We start from the raw sequence: 13,713 nt of genomic DNA on the forward strand, positions 1-13,713 counted from the left end.
AAGCGCCATGTTGTTAGTACGCAGGACACCTATAAGAAAAATTGAAAAGTCACATTTGAATATCGGACCAACAGTCGGTCACTCGCACTGCCGTCTCAAAATGCAATCAAAATGGTTCGGTTTCCTTGATCTATCAGCTGAATTAATATCTTGTCCGTACTATTTTGGAAGAGGGAAATTAGAGTGTTCGCCAAAGACATTCATGTTAACTGTACCATCCTATATACTGAAGACGTGAAAATCAACAAACTCAAGTATGCGTGCATGACAGTGACAGCTTCAAACTAAGGGCAAGGTCACCACCGGAATAAGAAAAGACAATCTACTCACAGCGTTTTACGCTAGAGATGGGGAATGTTAATGTTCACATTTGGGATATTTTGGGCCACATAATCAGAAGTCAGGCACACTTCGAATGATCTGTGTCGGAAATGTTCACTTTGAGTGATCATGTAGTCTCATTGGACCCTCGATCTATGGATCGGTAGTCGTACATTGTAGAAGGCAATAGCTCGATTATGTTATGTCTGTAGAAGCTCTATGCATAACCTATATAGAGTGCAAACCGAATTTGATGCCTGTGACTAACTTAATTGGTTTAATATAGTGTTTGTAAATACCTCTCGCACTCATGAGATTGCTTAAGTTCTGCCTTATAGTTGCAAAATGAATGACGTCTGGCGATTTTTTATGAATGAAAAAAGTGGTCCCGGCGTGACAGAGGTCAAGGTTATCCAATCAAAACGAATAAAACAAGGTCAACCACCTGTATCTTTACCACGTGGGTAGAGGTTATCACGCGAGTGTGTTTGGGGATGGTAAATATCCTGCATTAGGACTAAACATTGTATTTAGCGAGCTTTGGCGAGCATTAGGACTAAACATTGTATTTAGCGAGCTTTGGCGAGCTAAATACATAGTGTTTATTCCAAGTACAGGAAAGTAACCACCCCCAAAAACACAAACGTGATAATGTCCTTATCATATAAGGTCATTCTTTAATTCTGTGATTGAAAATCGCTTTCCCTCTCGCACAAACATTACCGAAACATTGCGAGGTTTCATTTATTACGTCAGAGGGTAAGTCATGTGTCAGTCGGACAGTGACAGTAGCCAATATAGTTCCAACTAAAATGGGTTTCTTATACAGTGGCGAAGCACCATGATATACGCAAAACAATTGTTTTTACTTGTCTTTCGCGGCAATCAACCGGTCTGTCCGCTAGAGTAACTGCCCTTTGTCAAAGGGAAGCTACTCTTACCCTAGTCTATGAGTCGTCACGGCCACGTTCAGACGTTGTTGACGTCTGTCAGGTCATAACGTTACTTGCAGTCAGATGTACACACAGCGACAAAACGTAACAAGGTAACAATTCAAATATATTTAGGCCAAATCAACTATTTGAATTTGTGGAAAAGGTTTCAAGCCACAGAGGTCGACAAGCAGAGATATAGCTACTCATCCCGCTTAGCTAGGCCTCGTGCCCTCGCAAAATTGTTCCGAAATTTATATCTCCAGAGTTGCTAAAACTTATAAAATGCCTTAGCAACGTCACAGTTAGACACTGATTTTCAGTATATAAGACTGTTCTTTTGATAATGATAGCAATTATCCATTTAGATTATCCAGATTCCCGATGGTTAATTCTGACTCGATTGCCGAATGACAAGGGCGACGCCATGTTTGTTTATAAACACTGAAAGTAGTCCCAACTTGACCTTTGATATTTGCATCTCTATCCGCATATGACTCCAACAGATATCGTTTTAATCCGTTGGCATTATCCTGCCGAGAAGCCTATCCCTTATATGATAATTATACAGTAACACCGCGGCGTTTCTGGGATACAATATGTCCCGGCCGCCTATGATGGAAAAAAGTGGCCACGTTCCGGATCAGGTGACCGTCTCGCTGACGTGGTTGAATTGTGCCCCGGCTGCGTGGATCGTCACTAATACTATCCAATACTGGATTGTCGAATTCAGGTTTAATTATTTACACGCGGCCGAATTATATAGCAGGCGTTCAATAACAATTTTACCGTGATGTTTTAAATTACTAGATTCTGATTAGTCAATCAGAGGTCACAGCGTTTGTCATGAAGCACATTAATTGTATTTCCTTCATCTAACAACGAATCATCAAATCGTAAAAACCTGAGAGAGAATGGCATAATTTACTTTTATAGATCTGTATATAACGACAATGTCGTATTTTGCTTTCAAGATGAGATACTATGTCAGGCATTTTACTGAAATTTCGCGAATGATTCTTAATGGGGCCCAATTTGAACAAAATGTGATATAAAATAAAGACGTGAAGATCATTAATTGTACCATGTACAATGGCTGCTCAAGTCTTTAGTTAACTCCCATTTGTTTGAAACGCCAGTGTACATAGAAAGAAACGACATTGTCATGTTTTGACCACGTGGTTGTAAAACGTTCCAAAGTAGCAGGGCTAATTTGACTAATATACGTATGTTTTCTTTAAACATTCATTTCAGAATTGATAAAGGCATAAGTTAAAATTACCTTCCGTCGTTTACAAGCGTAACAATTAATATTAACAAAGCGAAAAAATTAAAAAGTCAAAATTGACGACATCTTTCTGGTGCGAACATATGACGTATCCAACGAATTTTCGTTGCGATATTCAAAATGACATATACTGACTTACCACCTAGATAGATTGATAGTGGATATCTGGCTTCTTTTACAAGGCAAAACACGAAGTACGGACATTTGATGCTATTTACTTGGCTTATTTAAAGTTTTGGTTGTCACTGTTCGCCTCTGTATGGATGAAATAACTGAGAACAGGACTTCCAAATGTCGGAACGGATGTTTACACCGGGAGAGGGAAGATCTATTCTCCCATACGTACCTATCAAAATATGAAAATAAATCGATTTTATAAAAATAACCAAACGATTTTTACGGTATCACACATTCCTACCTATTTAGTTTTATCCTTATTGCCGAACTTAAAAATCACCAAAATATTCTTCTATCAATCAATGATTTGTTGGAGAAAAGCTGCGCCACAGGTATAATAAGCTGTCCTTATCTAAATCCTTTATGTGGCACTATTTGTAGAAGTTGTATTAAATTTTCTCGGAAGATCAGTAGCGACTGAATTTTTCCGAGAACTCCAAGAACCACATAATCCATTCTTCGACCACAAACATAAGTTGTTTGAAAAATGGCGTGATGCTGTACCACGTGACCGTGTCATGTGATGTCCAACATGGCGGACGTAACGTGACTGTCTATAAACAAGTTTGGATTTTGAACTTGGTCAAGTGTTTGATTGACAGCCCGTTATCGTGATAGCGTGTGGGTTGTGTCACTTGTACACAAGCAGTTGAAGAGACGCCATGGCAAGAATAACTAGCATCGTGTCTATAATTTTTGTCTGTGTCACAGGTAAGCTTTTGTTGACGTTCAGATGTAGGCCTACAGTTTTACTGTGACATGTGACAGTGGCTATTTTTAGCGAGGGGTGTGTGTGTCGTATCATGGAACAAACCCATAATTGGCACTGGTCAAAGTGAAATGATGTGTTAGCAATGATAGTAGCCTTGCTTGGCAACTGTATATTTTACCGAAATATCGCCCTTACAGTAAATAAAGAAGTCGTTATTCATGAATTGTGTCTACTTTGTCATCTGTCAACTTAAAATATCCAAGCGTTCATTCAAGACTGGCGTCTGTTGGTTGATTACAGTAAACACCTTTTAAATAACATGGTATGGGACTTGTAATTTGAAGAAAACGTGTGTGGTTCGCATTTTGTAAGGTAAATGCTTTCGATTGAATACAGCTTTATTGAGTGCCAAAAGAAATATCTATGTTGGGAAATAAATGTTGATTTTGACCTGGCGTCTATTTAAGCTGGCATTTAGTCATTTCACAAGTCTCTCAGCTGTTGAAGACAGTGCATCACGTGAGCAAATTTAACATGAAGCACTTCACAACGTCAACAAATACAACTTTGATTCTGTCATGGTTCTGAAATACAAGTTTAAAATTGTTTGAATGTAAATTTGGACACATAATTACTGTTAATGATGTTTTTTGAAAATATGTGTGTTGGCATCAGGGGGAAATCGAAATGCACAGGAGAGTGTTGTCACAAGTCCCAAACATGCGAGAGTTGAATAAACAAACTCTAGTTCTTTATAAAAACAGAACAAAAGCATATATTAATTTATGTGTATGTTTACGAGTGCTGTAAATAAATAGCTTTATCTATGTATGGATCATGAAATACTACAACATGGTAATGGCAGGTATGTCCTTGTGTCAACATGTGTATTGATGTTTTGTAACAATACAGGCAGCTTGGCTGTTGAGAGCCTGCGCTTCCTGGTGATTGGTGACATGGGGGGACTCCCTACCTACCCATATGTAACTCCCGTGGAACTGGGAACGTCGGTGGAGATGGCTACTATTGCTGACAAGTACGGAGTCTCGTTCATCATGGAGCTGGGCGATAACTTCTACTATGATGGGGTGAAGACTGTTGACGACCCTCGGTTCAAGGTCAGACTTAGTCACAGCACCGAGCTTATTGTCAGTCTGGGGTAGGGCTGGGACAAGTCCAAATATACTACCCGGGTGTACCCACTGTAGGTCTCAAGAGATAGGTACAAAATGTCCAATATGGGCAAAACATAGTTAGATACATGAATTAAACAATCTGGTCATGCATACACTGAAGTTAACTAAAGTTATATCTTTATTTGAACATATGAAAAGTCAGAAGGAATGGGTGCATAGTCAGAAAGAAATGGGAACATTAGTGACTTGTAGTGTAACCACAGAGTTCTAGATACTTTTTCTCATAAAAAAATACATCACATGACTAACCACGGGTCTGGGTAGTCCTGTGGGTACCCGGGTCCTACTCAATGCCCACCTGACCCAGGTACCTGAGTTACTCATCCCAGCCCTAGTCTAGGGCAGTTGTTTCTGCAACTGCAGCATTTTATTAATTACAATTTACACAAATCTTAAATCATATTCGACACACTCAAATCACCATTTAACATGTTTACTTGCTTAGAAGTGAGGAAACAGTCCTATGTTTACCATGTTTACTGGGGCTGGCGAAAAAGATTGATAATCAGAATTATTGTCGATGAGAAGAAATATTAACGATTATCGATATGAAAAGTGTGATGAAATAAGGTTTTATTTTACCGAGGCAGACAAATTTTTTACCATTGCCAGAAGCGGGAAGCAACTCATTTTGTTATATCTTAATAGTTCACAAAGTAATCCGTGCATAAATGTGTCCCCATTCACCAGTGATGTGAAACATGTTGTTATGTTTCTAAGCTTTTTGGATATTTGCTCAAAGTTACTTCTCTGATATATATTGATAATTGATCGTTATTTTGTTACCAATTACCGATCTCTAAGATACATATCGATAGCCAGCCTAATGTTCACTGACCAAACAGTAATATAACCATGAATGTCATTGTTGGAAACAGTTCACGTTTGAGCAAGTGTACACAGCGCCATCTCTGCAAGTCCCGTGGTACTTTGTGGCAGGAAACCATGATCACAATGGAAACGTGTCAGCACAGATTGCCTACTCTCAAGTCTCCAAACGATGGTGTGTGAATTATTGTCATGCTTTCTTTGCAATACATGTACACCTATTAAAAGGCGACTATGCTTGTCTTACGAGGTGACTAACGTGATCGGGTGGTCAGGCTTGCTGACTTGGTTATGCATGTCATCATATACTAGTTGAGTGGATTGATGCACATGGCGTCAGTCACTGGATTGTCTGGTCCAGACTTAATGATTTACAGACTGCTGTCATATAGCTGGAATATTGCTGAGTGCGACGTTAAACAAGAAAAAACAAAAACAAACCATAACTGTTTCTATCTTATCTCATCAACTATTATGATGATGATGATGATGATGATGATAATGATGATTCTTAATCAATATATTTGTAACAATTTAATATTCTGAGGTAGTATCATACTCTTGAAATGAAGTTTTCTTTTCAGGAACTATCCCAACTTTTACTACCCACTGAGTTTCAACATCCCGAACAGTGACGCCACTATAGACTTTGTGATGACCGACACTGTGACACTGTGCGGCAACGTCGCTGATGACTTCCATGGACTGCAGCCCCAGGGTCCAGTTGACATTGCATTCGCGGAAACACAGTGGCAGTGGATTGACAAGACGCTAGCAACCAGCAAGTAGGTGAAATACAACATGCATGGCACCATCAACACAAGCAAAACATAGGAAATGTTAGAATGCATGACATGAAACATAGAACATACAAGTCTGGGTGATATACAATATAGAACATACACGACTACTGGGTGATATACAATATAGCACATACAAGTCTGGGTGATATACAATATAGAACATACACCACTACTGGGTGATATACAATATAGACAATACAAGACTGAGTGATATACAACATAGAACGTACAAGACTGGGTGATATGCTACATAGAACATACAACACTGGGTGATATACAACATAGAACATACAAGACTGAGTGATATACAACATAGAACATACAAGACTGGGTGATATGCAACATAGAACATACAACACTGAGTGATATGCAACATAGAACATACAAGACTGAGTGATATACAATATAGAACATACAGGACTACTGGGTGATACACAATATAGACAATACAAGACTGAGTGATATGCAACATAGAACATACAAGACTGAGTGATATACATCATAGAACATACAAGACTGGGTGATATGCTACATAGAACATACAACACTGGGTGATATACGACATAGAACATACAAGACTGCATGATATGCGATATAGAACACACAAGACTCGGTGATATACACTATAGAACAAACAAGACTGAGTGATATACAATATGGAACATACACGACTGGGCGATTTACAATATAGAACATACATGACTACTGGGTGATATACAATATAGAACATACACGACTGGGCGATATACAATGTAGAACATACAAGACTGGGTGATATACAATGTAGAACATACAAGACTGGGTGATATACAATATAGCACATACAAGTCTGGGTGATATACAGTATAGAACATACACCACTACTGGGTGATATACAATATAGACAATACAAGACTGAGTGATATGCAACATAGAACATACAACACTGAGTGATATACAACATAGAACATACAAGACTGGGTGATATGCTACATAGAACATACAACACTGAGTGATATACAACATAGAACATACAAGACTGGGTGATATACAACATAGAACATACAAGACTGAGTGATATACAACATAGAACATACAAGACTGGGTGATATGCTACATAGAACATACAACACTGAGTGATATGCAACATAGAACATACAAGACTGAGTGATATACAATATAGAACATACACGACTACTGGGTGATACACAATATAGACAATACAAGACTGAGTGATATGCAACATAGAACATACAAGACTGAGTGATATACATCATAGAACATACAAGACTGGGTGATATGCTACATAGAACATACAACACTGGGTGATATACAACATAGAACATACAAGACTGCATGATATGCGATATAGAACACACAAGACTCGGTGATATACACTATAGAACAAACAAGACTGAGTGATATACAATATGGAACATACACGACTGGGCGATTTACAATATAGAACATACATGACTACTGGGTGATATACAATATAGAACATACACGACTGGGCGATATACAATGTAGAACATACAAGACTGGGTGATATACAATGTAGAACATACAAGACTGAGTGAGATACAATATAGAACATACATGACTGGGTGATATACAATATAGAACATACACGACTGGGCGATATACAATATAGAACAAACATGACTGGGTGATATACAATATAGAACATATATATAGCCTCGCATGCGTTAGAAGAGCAAGTCGCTGGAAAGTCTTCTCCACCCAAATCATCTTATACCATTTATCATTATCAGATATTGTGACACAAAAATCAGGTAAGGTGACTGTGAAGATACCTACAATGGACTCATGTTAGTGAATCACGAAGATGATTTTGGGTTTTGCTTAAAATCAAGTGTCCAAAATGTGTAGAAATGTGAAGGAGAACTTACACAAGTGCACCAGTGCTGATTGACTGAGCGTCCGATTAATCAACAAACAATGGGCAGCCCAAGCAGAGTTAGTGAAACATTGCTACAAGTCTTGGTGATATACAATATAGAACATACAAGTCTGGGTGATATACAATATAGAACATACAAGACTGGGTTATTTACAATATAGATCATACAAGACAGTGATATACAACATAGAACATACAAGACTGGGTAATATGCTACATAGAACATACAACACTGGATGATATACAACATAGAACATACAAGACTGCATGATATGCGATATAGAACACACAAGACTCTGTGATATACACTATAGAACAAACAAGACTGAGTGATATACAATATGGAACATACAAGACTGGGTGATATACAATATAGAACTTACCAGACTGAGAGATATACAATATAGAACATACAAGACTGGGTGATTTACAATATAGAACATACAAGACTGGGTGATATATAATATAGAACATACATGACTGGGTGATATACACTATAGAACAAACACGACTGGGCGATATACAATATAGAACATACAAGACTGCGTGATATTCAACATTGAACATATATATAGCCTCGCATGCGTCAGAACAGCAAGTCGCTGAAAAGACTTCTCCACCCAAATCATCTTATACCTGTATCATTATCAGATATTGTGACGCAAAAATCAGGTAAGGTGACTGTAAAGATACCTACAATGGACTCATGTTAGTGAATCACGAAGATGGAATTGGGTTTTGCTTAAAATCAAGTGTCCAAAATGTGTAGAAATGTCCGATTAATCAACAAACAATGGGCAGCCCAAGCAGAGTTAGAGAAGCATTGCTACAAGTCTTGGTTATATACCATATAGAACATACATGACTACTGGGTGATATACAATATAGAACATACACGACTACTGGGAGATATACAATATAGACAATACAAGTCTGAGTGATATACAATATAGAACATACACGACTACTGGGTGATATACAATATAGACAATACAAGACTGAGTGATATGCAACATAGAACATACAAGACTGGGTGATATGTTACATAGAACATACAACACTGGGTGATATACAACATAGAACATACAACACTGCATGATATAGATAAAGAACATACAGACTGGGTGATATACAATGTAAAACAAACAAGACTGTATGATATATAATATAGAACATACACGACTGGGTGATATACACTATAGAACATACACGACTGGGCGATGTACAATATAGAACATACATGACTGGGTGATATACACTGTAGAACATATACGACTGGGCGATATACAATATAGAACATACATGGCTGGGTGATATACAATATAGAACATACAAGACTGAGTGATATACAATATAGAACATATATATAGCTGTGCAGGCGTCAGAAGAGCAAGTCGGTGAAAAGTCTTCTCCACCAAAATCATCTTATACCTGTATCAAGTAGTATAGGTAATGGGGGTTCTGCCGCAACCCCACTGGAGCAAGATTTATATACCAATACCACCACTACACAAATGCCAAAATGACTATGTGATTCAACGATAGTCATGAGATTAAGTGAAATTGACTCTAGTTCACCACCACCTGGAGTCAATCAATGCTTCTATGATATAAATTTTTATAGGTAATGGGGGTTCTGCCGCAACTCCACTGGAGCCGGATTTATATACCTATGCCGCTACTACAGGTGGCATTTTTTATGTCAAAATGATTATTTGATTCAACGATAGTCATGAGTCATATTAAAAGAAATATCAATATTAATTAATAATGAATAAAATTTACTATAGCCCACGAGGATATTTAAAGGTGTAGGAGCAATAAAAAAATGAGCCACCGCGGCTAATGTATCTAAAGATGTGGCCATGGATTGGTTAAAGAAATAAGCGATGTGGCAAATATATTTACCGGCACCGCGTTATATACCGAGGAAGAAGTTTGATATTTTTACAACGAATGAAGTTCATCAGACTGACCTCTTGTTTCTTCCCCATGATAAGGTAAGACGCAAAACGTATAAATACGCTTTAACCTTAGTGGATGTGGCTAGTCGATACAAAGAGGCTGAGCCATTAACCTCGAAAGATTCAACAGAAGTAGCTAATGCACTGAGCCGCATATATAAACGCAGACCACTAAAATGGCCTAAGCTATTTCAAGTAAATCCCGGTTGCGAGTTTATGGGATCAATAACTTAACTGTTAACAAAGCACGATGTCGAAATCAGGCGTGGTGAAAGAGAGGCCCACCGTGGTCAAGCTATCGTTGAAAGATTTAACCGGACATTAGCGGAACGTTTGTTTGGCTATCAGTAAGGGATCGAAATGAAATCCGAACGATTGAGATCAACCGAATGGGTGACACGTTTATCAGCCGTTGTATCAGCGCTGAATAATGAAGTAACGAGATTAATAGGGAAGAAACCATGCGATGCGATTAAAATGAAATATGTGACTTCCGAATCTTCAGCACCAAGGAGAGGCAAAGAACAAAAACTTCCGGATAGAGTAAGGGTAAGATATTTATACCAGCCCGGTGAACTCGAAGGAGGCCTACGTCGCGCAACCGATCCCATATGGTCTCTTAAGACATATAACATTAGTCGATTGGTTATGAAAGAAGGAGAGCCTATTCTTTATTATCTAAAAGATGGACCGGGCAGGGCATTTGTACGAGAAGAGTTGTTCATAGTTCCCGACGGTACGGTATTACCGCCCTAAATAACCATAAGCATAGGTAGTTACACCATCCTTATCAATCCATCTCTTTGTATCTGAGGGGGATAATGATGTCTTGTTCATTCTTAATCCATATATCCTATGATTGTAACTTCTTAAAGAGTTCATCTCGTGTTTGAACGTTCTACCGTTGAATAATGCTTCTTTATACTGTTCGTGTTTGATATGCTTATTCACCGCATACTTTTTAACACCCTTAGCTTTTCTTATCTCTCCATTATCGGACTTCCTTATAGAATAAATCTAAGGTCTTAATCCAACATACTCGGCTATAGGAGTCCCAGCACATTCATCCTTCATCTTACCTAACACCTTTTTATTTACTACGCTGTGCAGTGGATTATCTTTAGGGTAATCGCTCGTGTCTTACATATCTATTTTTTCTGCCATATCTTTAAACACATCCTCGGTTTGTATTTCCATCAACAAAGAATCTAGGTTGTGGGTTTAACTTGCGTCCGTATTGCGAAGACATTTTTTATGTACCCTATGTTTAATATGAAAATGGATGATATTGATCTAGATGATTTTGATAACCCGAGTACAATCGAAGAGGGTACTGATGAAACCAGCTTTGGTGGCATGAAACTTAACGATGAACTTTTACAATCAACCGTCAATGATTATTACGATACCTTTAAAGATGATAGTCCTATGGTTTGTGACTATTCAAAGTTTGAGATAGATAGAAAAGGAATATTGCGACTGCGAGGCTCTCCGGATATTGATCTTATGAATTCTCGTACTCGTAAGCCCTTAGCCTTGTCTACGATAGTTGGTAAACACGGTATCAGCACTGTTCGTGATGAATTAGGTTTTGTAGACTACTCACGACTTTCCGCGAAGACTACTAAGGTTGTTCGGTATGTGCGTGATGAACTCGGTAACATAGATAATTTGGAAGCTTCCTCGAAGGTGGCCTCGGACGGACTCGGGGAAATCTTGGATACCTATTACGATAATTCCACGTTACAGGTACCATCCTCAGAGTTCAGTATTAGGGAATTACGAGGTCTTGACAAGGCAATGCGAACAATGGGGGGAGAACTCATCAATAATATAGCCAAGCTATCCGAAATCGACAAGCATATAGCTTATGAGAAAACAAAACTTGAACAGGCGGGTGATGAGTTCAGTAGACGCCGCGTAGCGGAAAGATTACATAACTTAGAAGACGAAAGATCGGCCCGCCTCGAAGCTGCTTCCAGTAATAGAAAGGCACTTCGTTCACAAATCAGTCAAATTCGAGAAACTATCGATCAAGTCCTCAACGATGACACTACACTGGCCGATAAAATTAAAACATTGTTCAGGGAACAGGGAATAACAATTGTCAGTATTTTAACCGCGTTGGGATTTATTATATCGACTTTGACTCTCACGTTAACCGGTGGCAGTACAGGTGGTAGTGGCGAATCACGGCCTACTGATAGGGATGGTATAAAAGAGTGGATAAAAAAGCATTTAAAAGCATTAGGTTCAGCACTGGGAAAGCTGGCTGAGAAAGCCACGGCTGCACTTCCCGGTATAATAGGGAGTATTGTTTCCTGGCTCTTGAATTTATTAGCTAAGACCACCACTTGGCTAAGTCAAAAGTGGGCACTGATCGTAGCAATTGCAGGGCTGTTGTACATATCCGCTAAGAACTATTTAACCAAATCATGAGTAAACCAGCCGAGACTCTACCTAATACAAGCGTTGTTTTTTCATCGATATGTTGTTGATTTTTAGCCGCAATATGCGGTGGTACTTGTGGTTGTGCGTCAGTAGATATTTTAGTGATAGTAGATAAATGTGGCTTGACTATTCCCGTTTTGCCTGTGTTTGTTTGCGTTATTAAATCGACATTAATATCTGAATTTTTACCTGTATTTTGTTGATCGGTAGCAATAACAATTTTATTATTATAACCACTTGACCGATCTTAAGTTCCATATTACTCGGAGACATGTATAGTCCCGGCGCTTAAACGTAGTCCACTTTGGATTGAGGGTACTGTAATACATCTTGATAATGTTTTATAGACGATGGTATGTCAGCTGGTGAATTAATGGCGTCCTCCACGTTTCGACAAACTGTTTTTGCGCATCGAGCGCCGTCCCAGAACCGATAATGGACGTTCGGGTTTACGATTGTGCACAGAGAATTGCCCATACATAAGTTCTTATGGATTCATTAACTCTTACAACTCCTGGGTTAGTAAAATCATTTTCCGTTTTATCATTAAGAAATTCATTCCAAGCGTTTGCGGTATCGTTCATTTGTATAAATTTTGTAACAATATAAGCCAAACCACCCTTAAAACTCATAAGAGAACCTCTCCAATCGTTACTCGAAAGTTCCCAGCCATGATAAAGATTATGCATTGTTACAAAAAGATTGTTTTTCTGTAACAACTTAAATGGATCGAATGGTTGATGAGTTTTTTTAACTAAATCATCACTGACTTCTTTAACAGTTCTTTGTCCGCTGTACGGAACACCTAGACCATGGTTAATTCCTTTAATACGCCAATCTTTACTCTTAGAAATATTAAATTCCTGACAAATACGCTCATACGCGAACCTATTGTACGGATTATTTGTGGAATTCCCTGCTCGATCCTGCGGTAATGGAGCACTAATTTCTTTAAGTATACGTCTAATCTGATAGTACACCTGAAATGTTATAACAGACTTATATAGTTCAAATCCTGGGGAATAAAGAGATACGCCACATCCCGTTGTGGCACACCATATGGCAAAGTTTAACTGATTCTGCCAAAATTGCATCGGATTGTGAAACCAATCGTGTACCATTTTATCGCTAGTTGATG

General features: G+C 38.4%; 1 protein-coding gene across 1 annotated transcript in view; it reads left to right on the plus strand.

The window, feature by feature from the left end:
- Window positions 1-3,249: 3,249 nt before the first annotated feature.
- The window catches only part of LOC139479683 (tartrate-resistant acid phosphatase type 5-like), a 30,968-nt gene continuing 20,504 nt past the window's right edge, over window positions 3,250-13,713 (plus strand). Inside the window, exons 1-4 of the mRNA XM_071262527.1 lie at window positions 3,250-3,429; window positions 4,343-4,548; window positions 5,505-5,629; window positions 6,039-6,239. Coding sequence (XP_071118628.1) covers window positions 3,381-3,429; window positions 4,343-4,548; window positions 5,505-5,629; window positions 6,039-6,239 — 581 coding nt within the window. The 5' untranslated portion in view covers window positions 3,250-3,380. The remainder of the gene's footprint in view (window positions 3,430-4,342; window positions 4,549-5,504; window positions 5,630-6,038; window positions 6,240-13,713) is intronic.

The sequence above is a fragment of the Haliotis cracherodii genome, unplaced genomic scaffold (assembly GCF_022045235.1).
Source record: "Haliotis cracherodii isolate W230 unplaced genomic scaffold, xgHalCrac1.p SCAF_4, whole genome shotgun sequence".
Classification (NCBI taxonomy): domain Eukaryota; kingdom Metazoa; phylum Mollusca; class Gastropoda; order Lepetellida; family Haliotidae; genus Haliotis; species Haliotis cracherodii.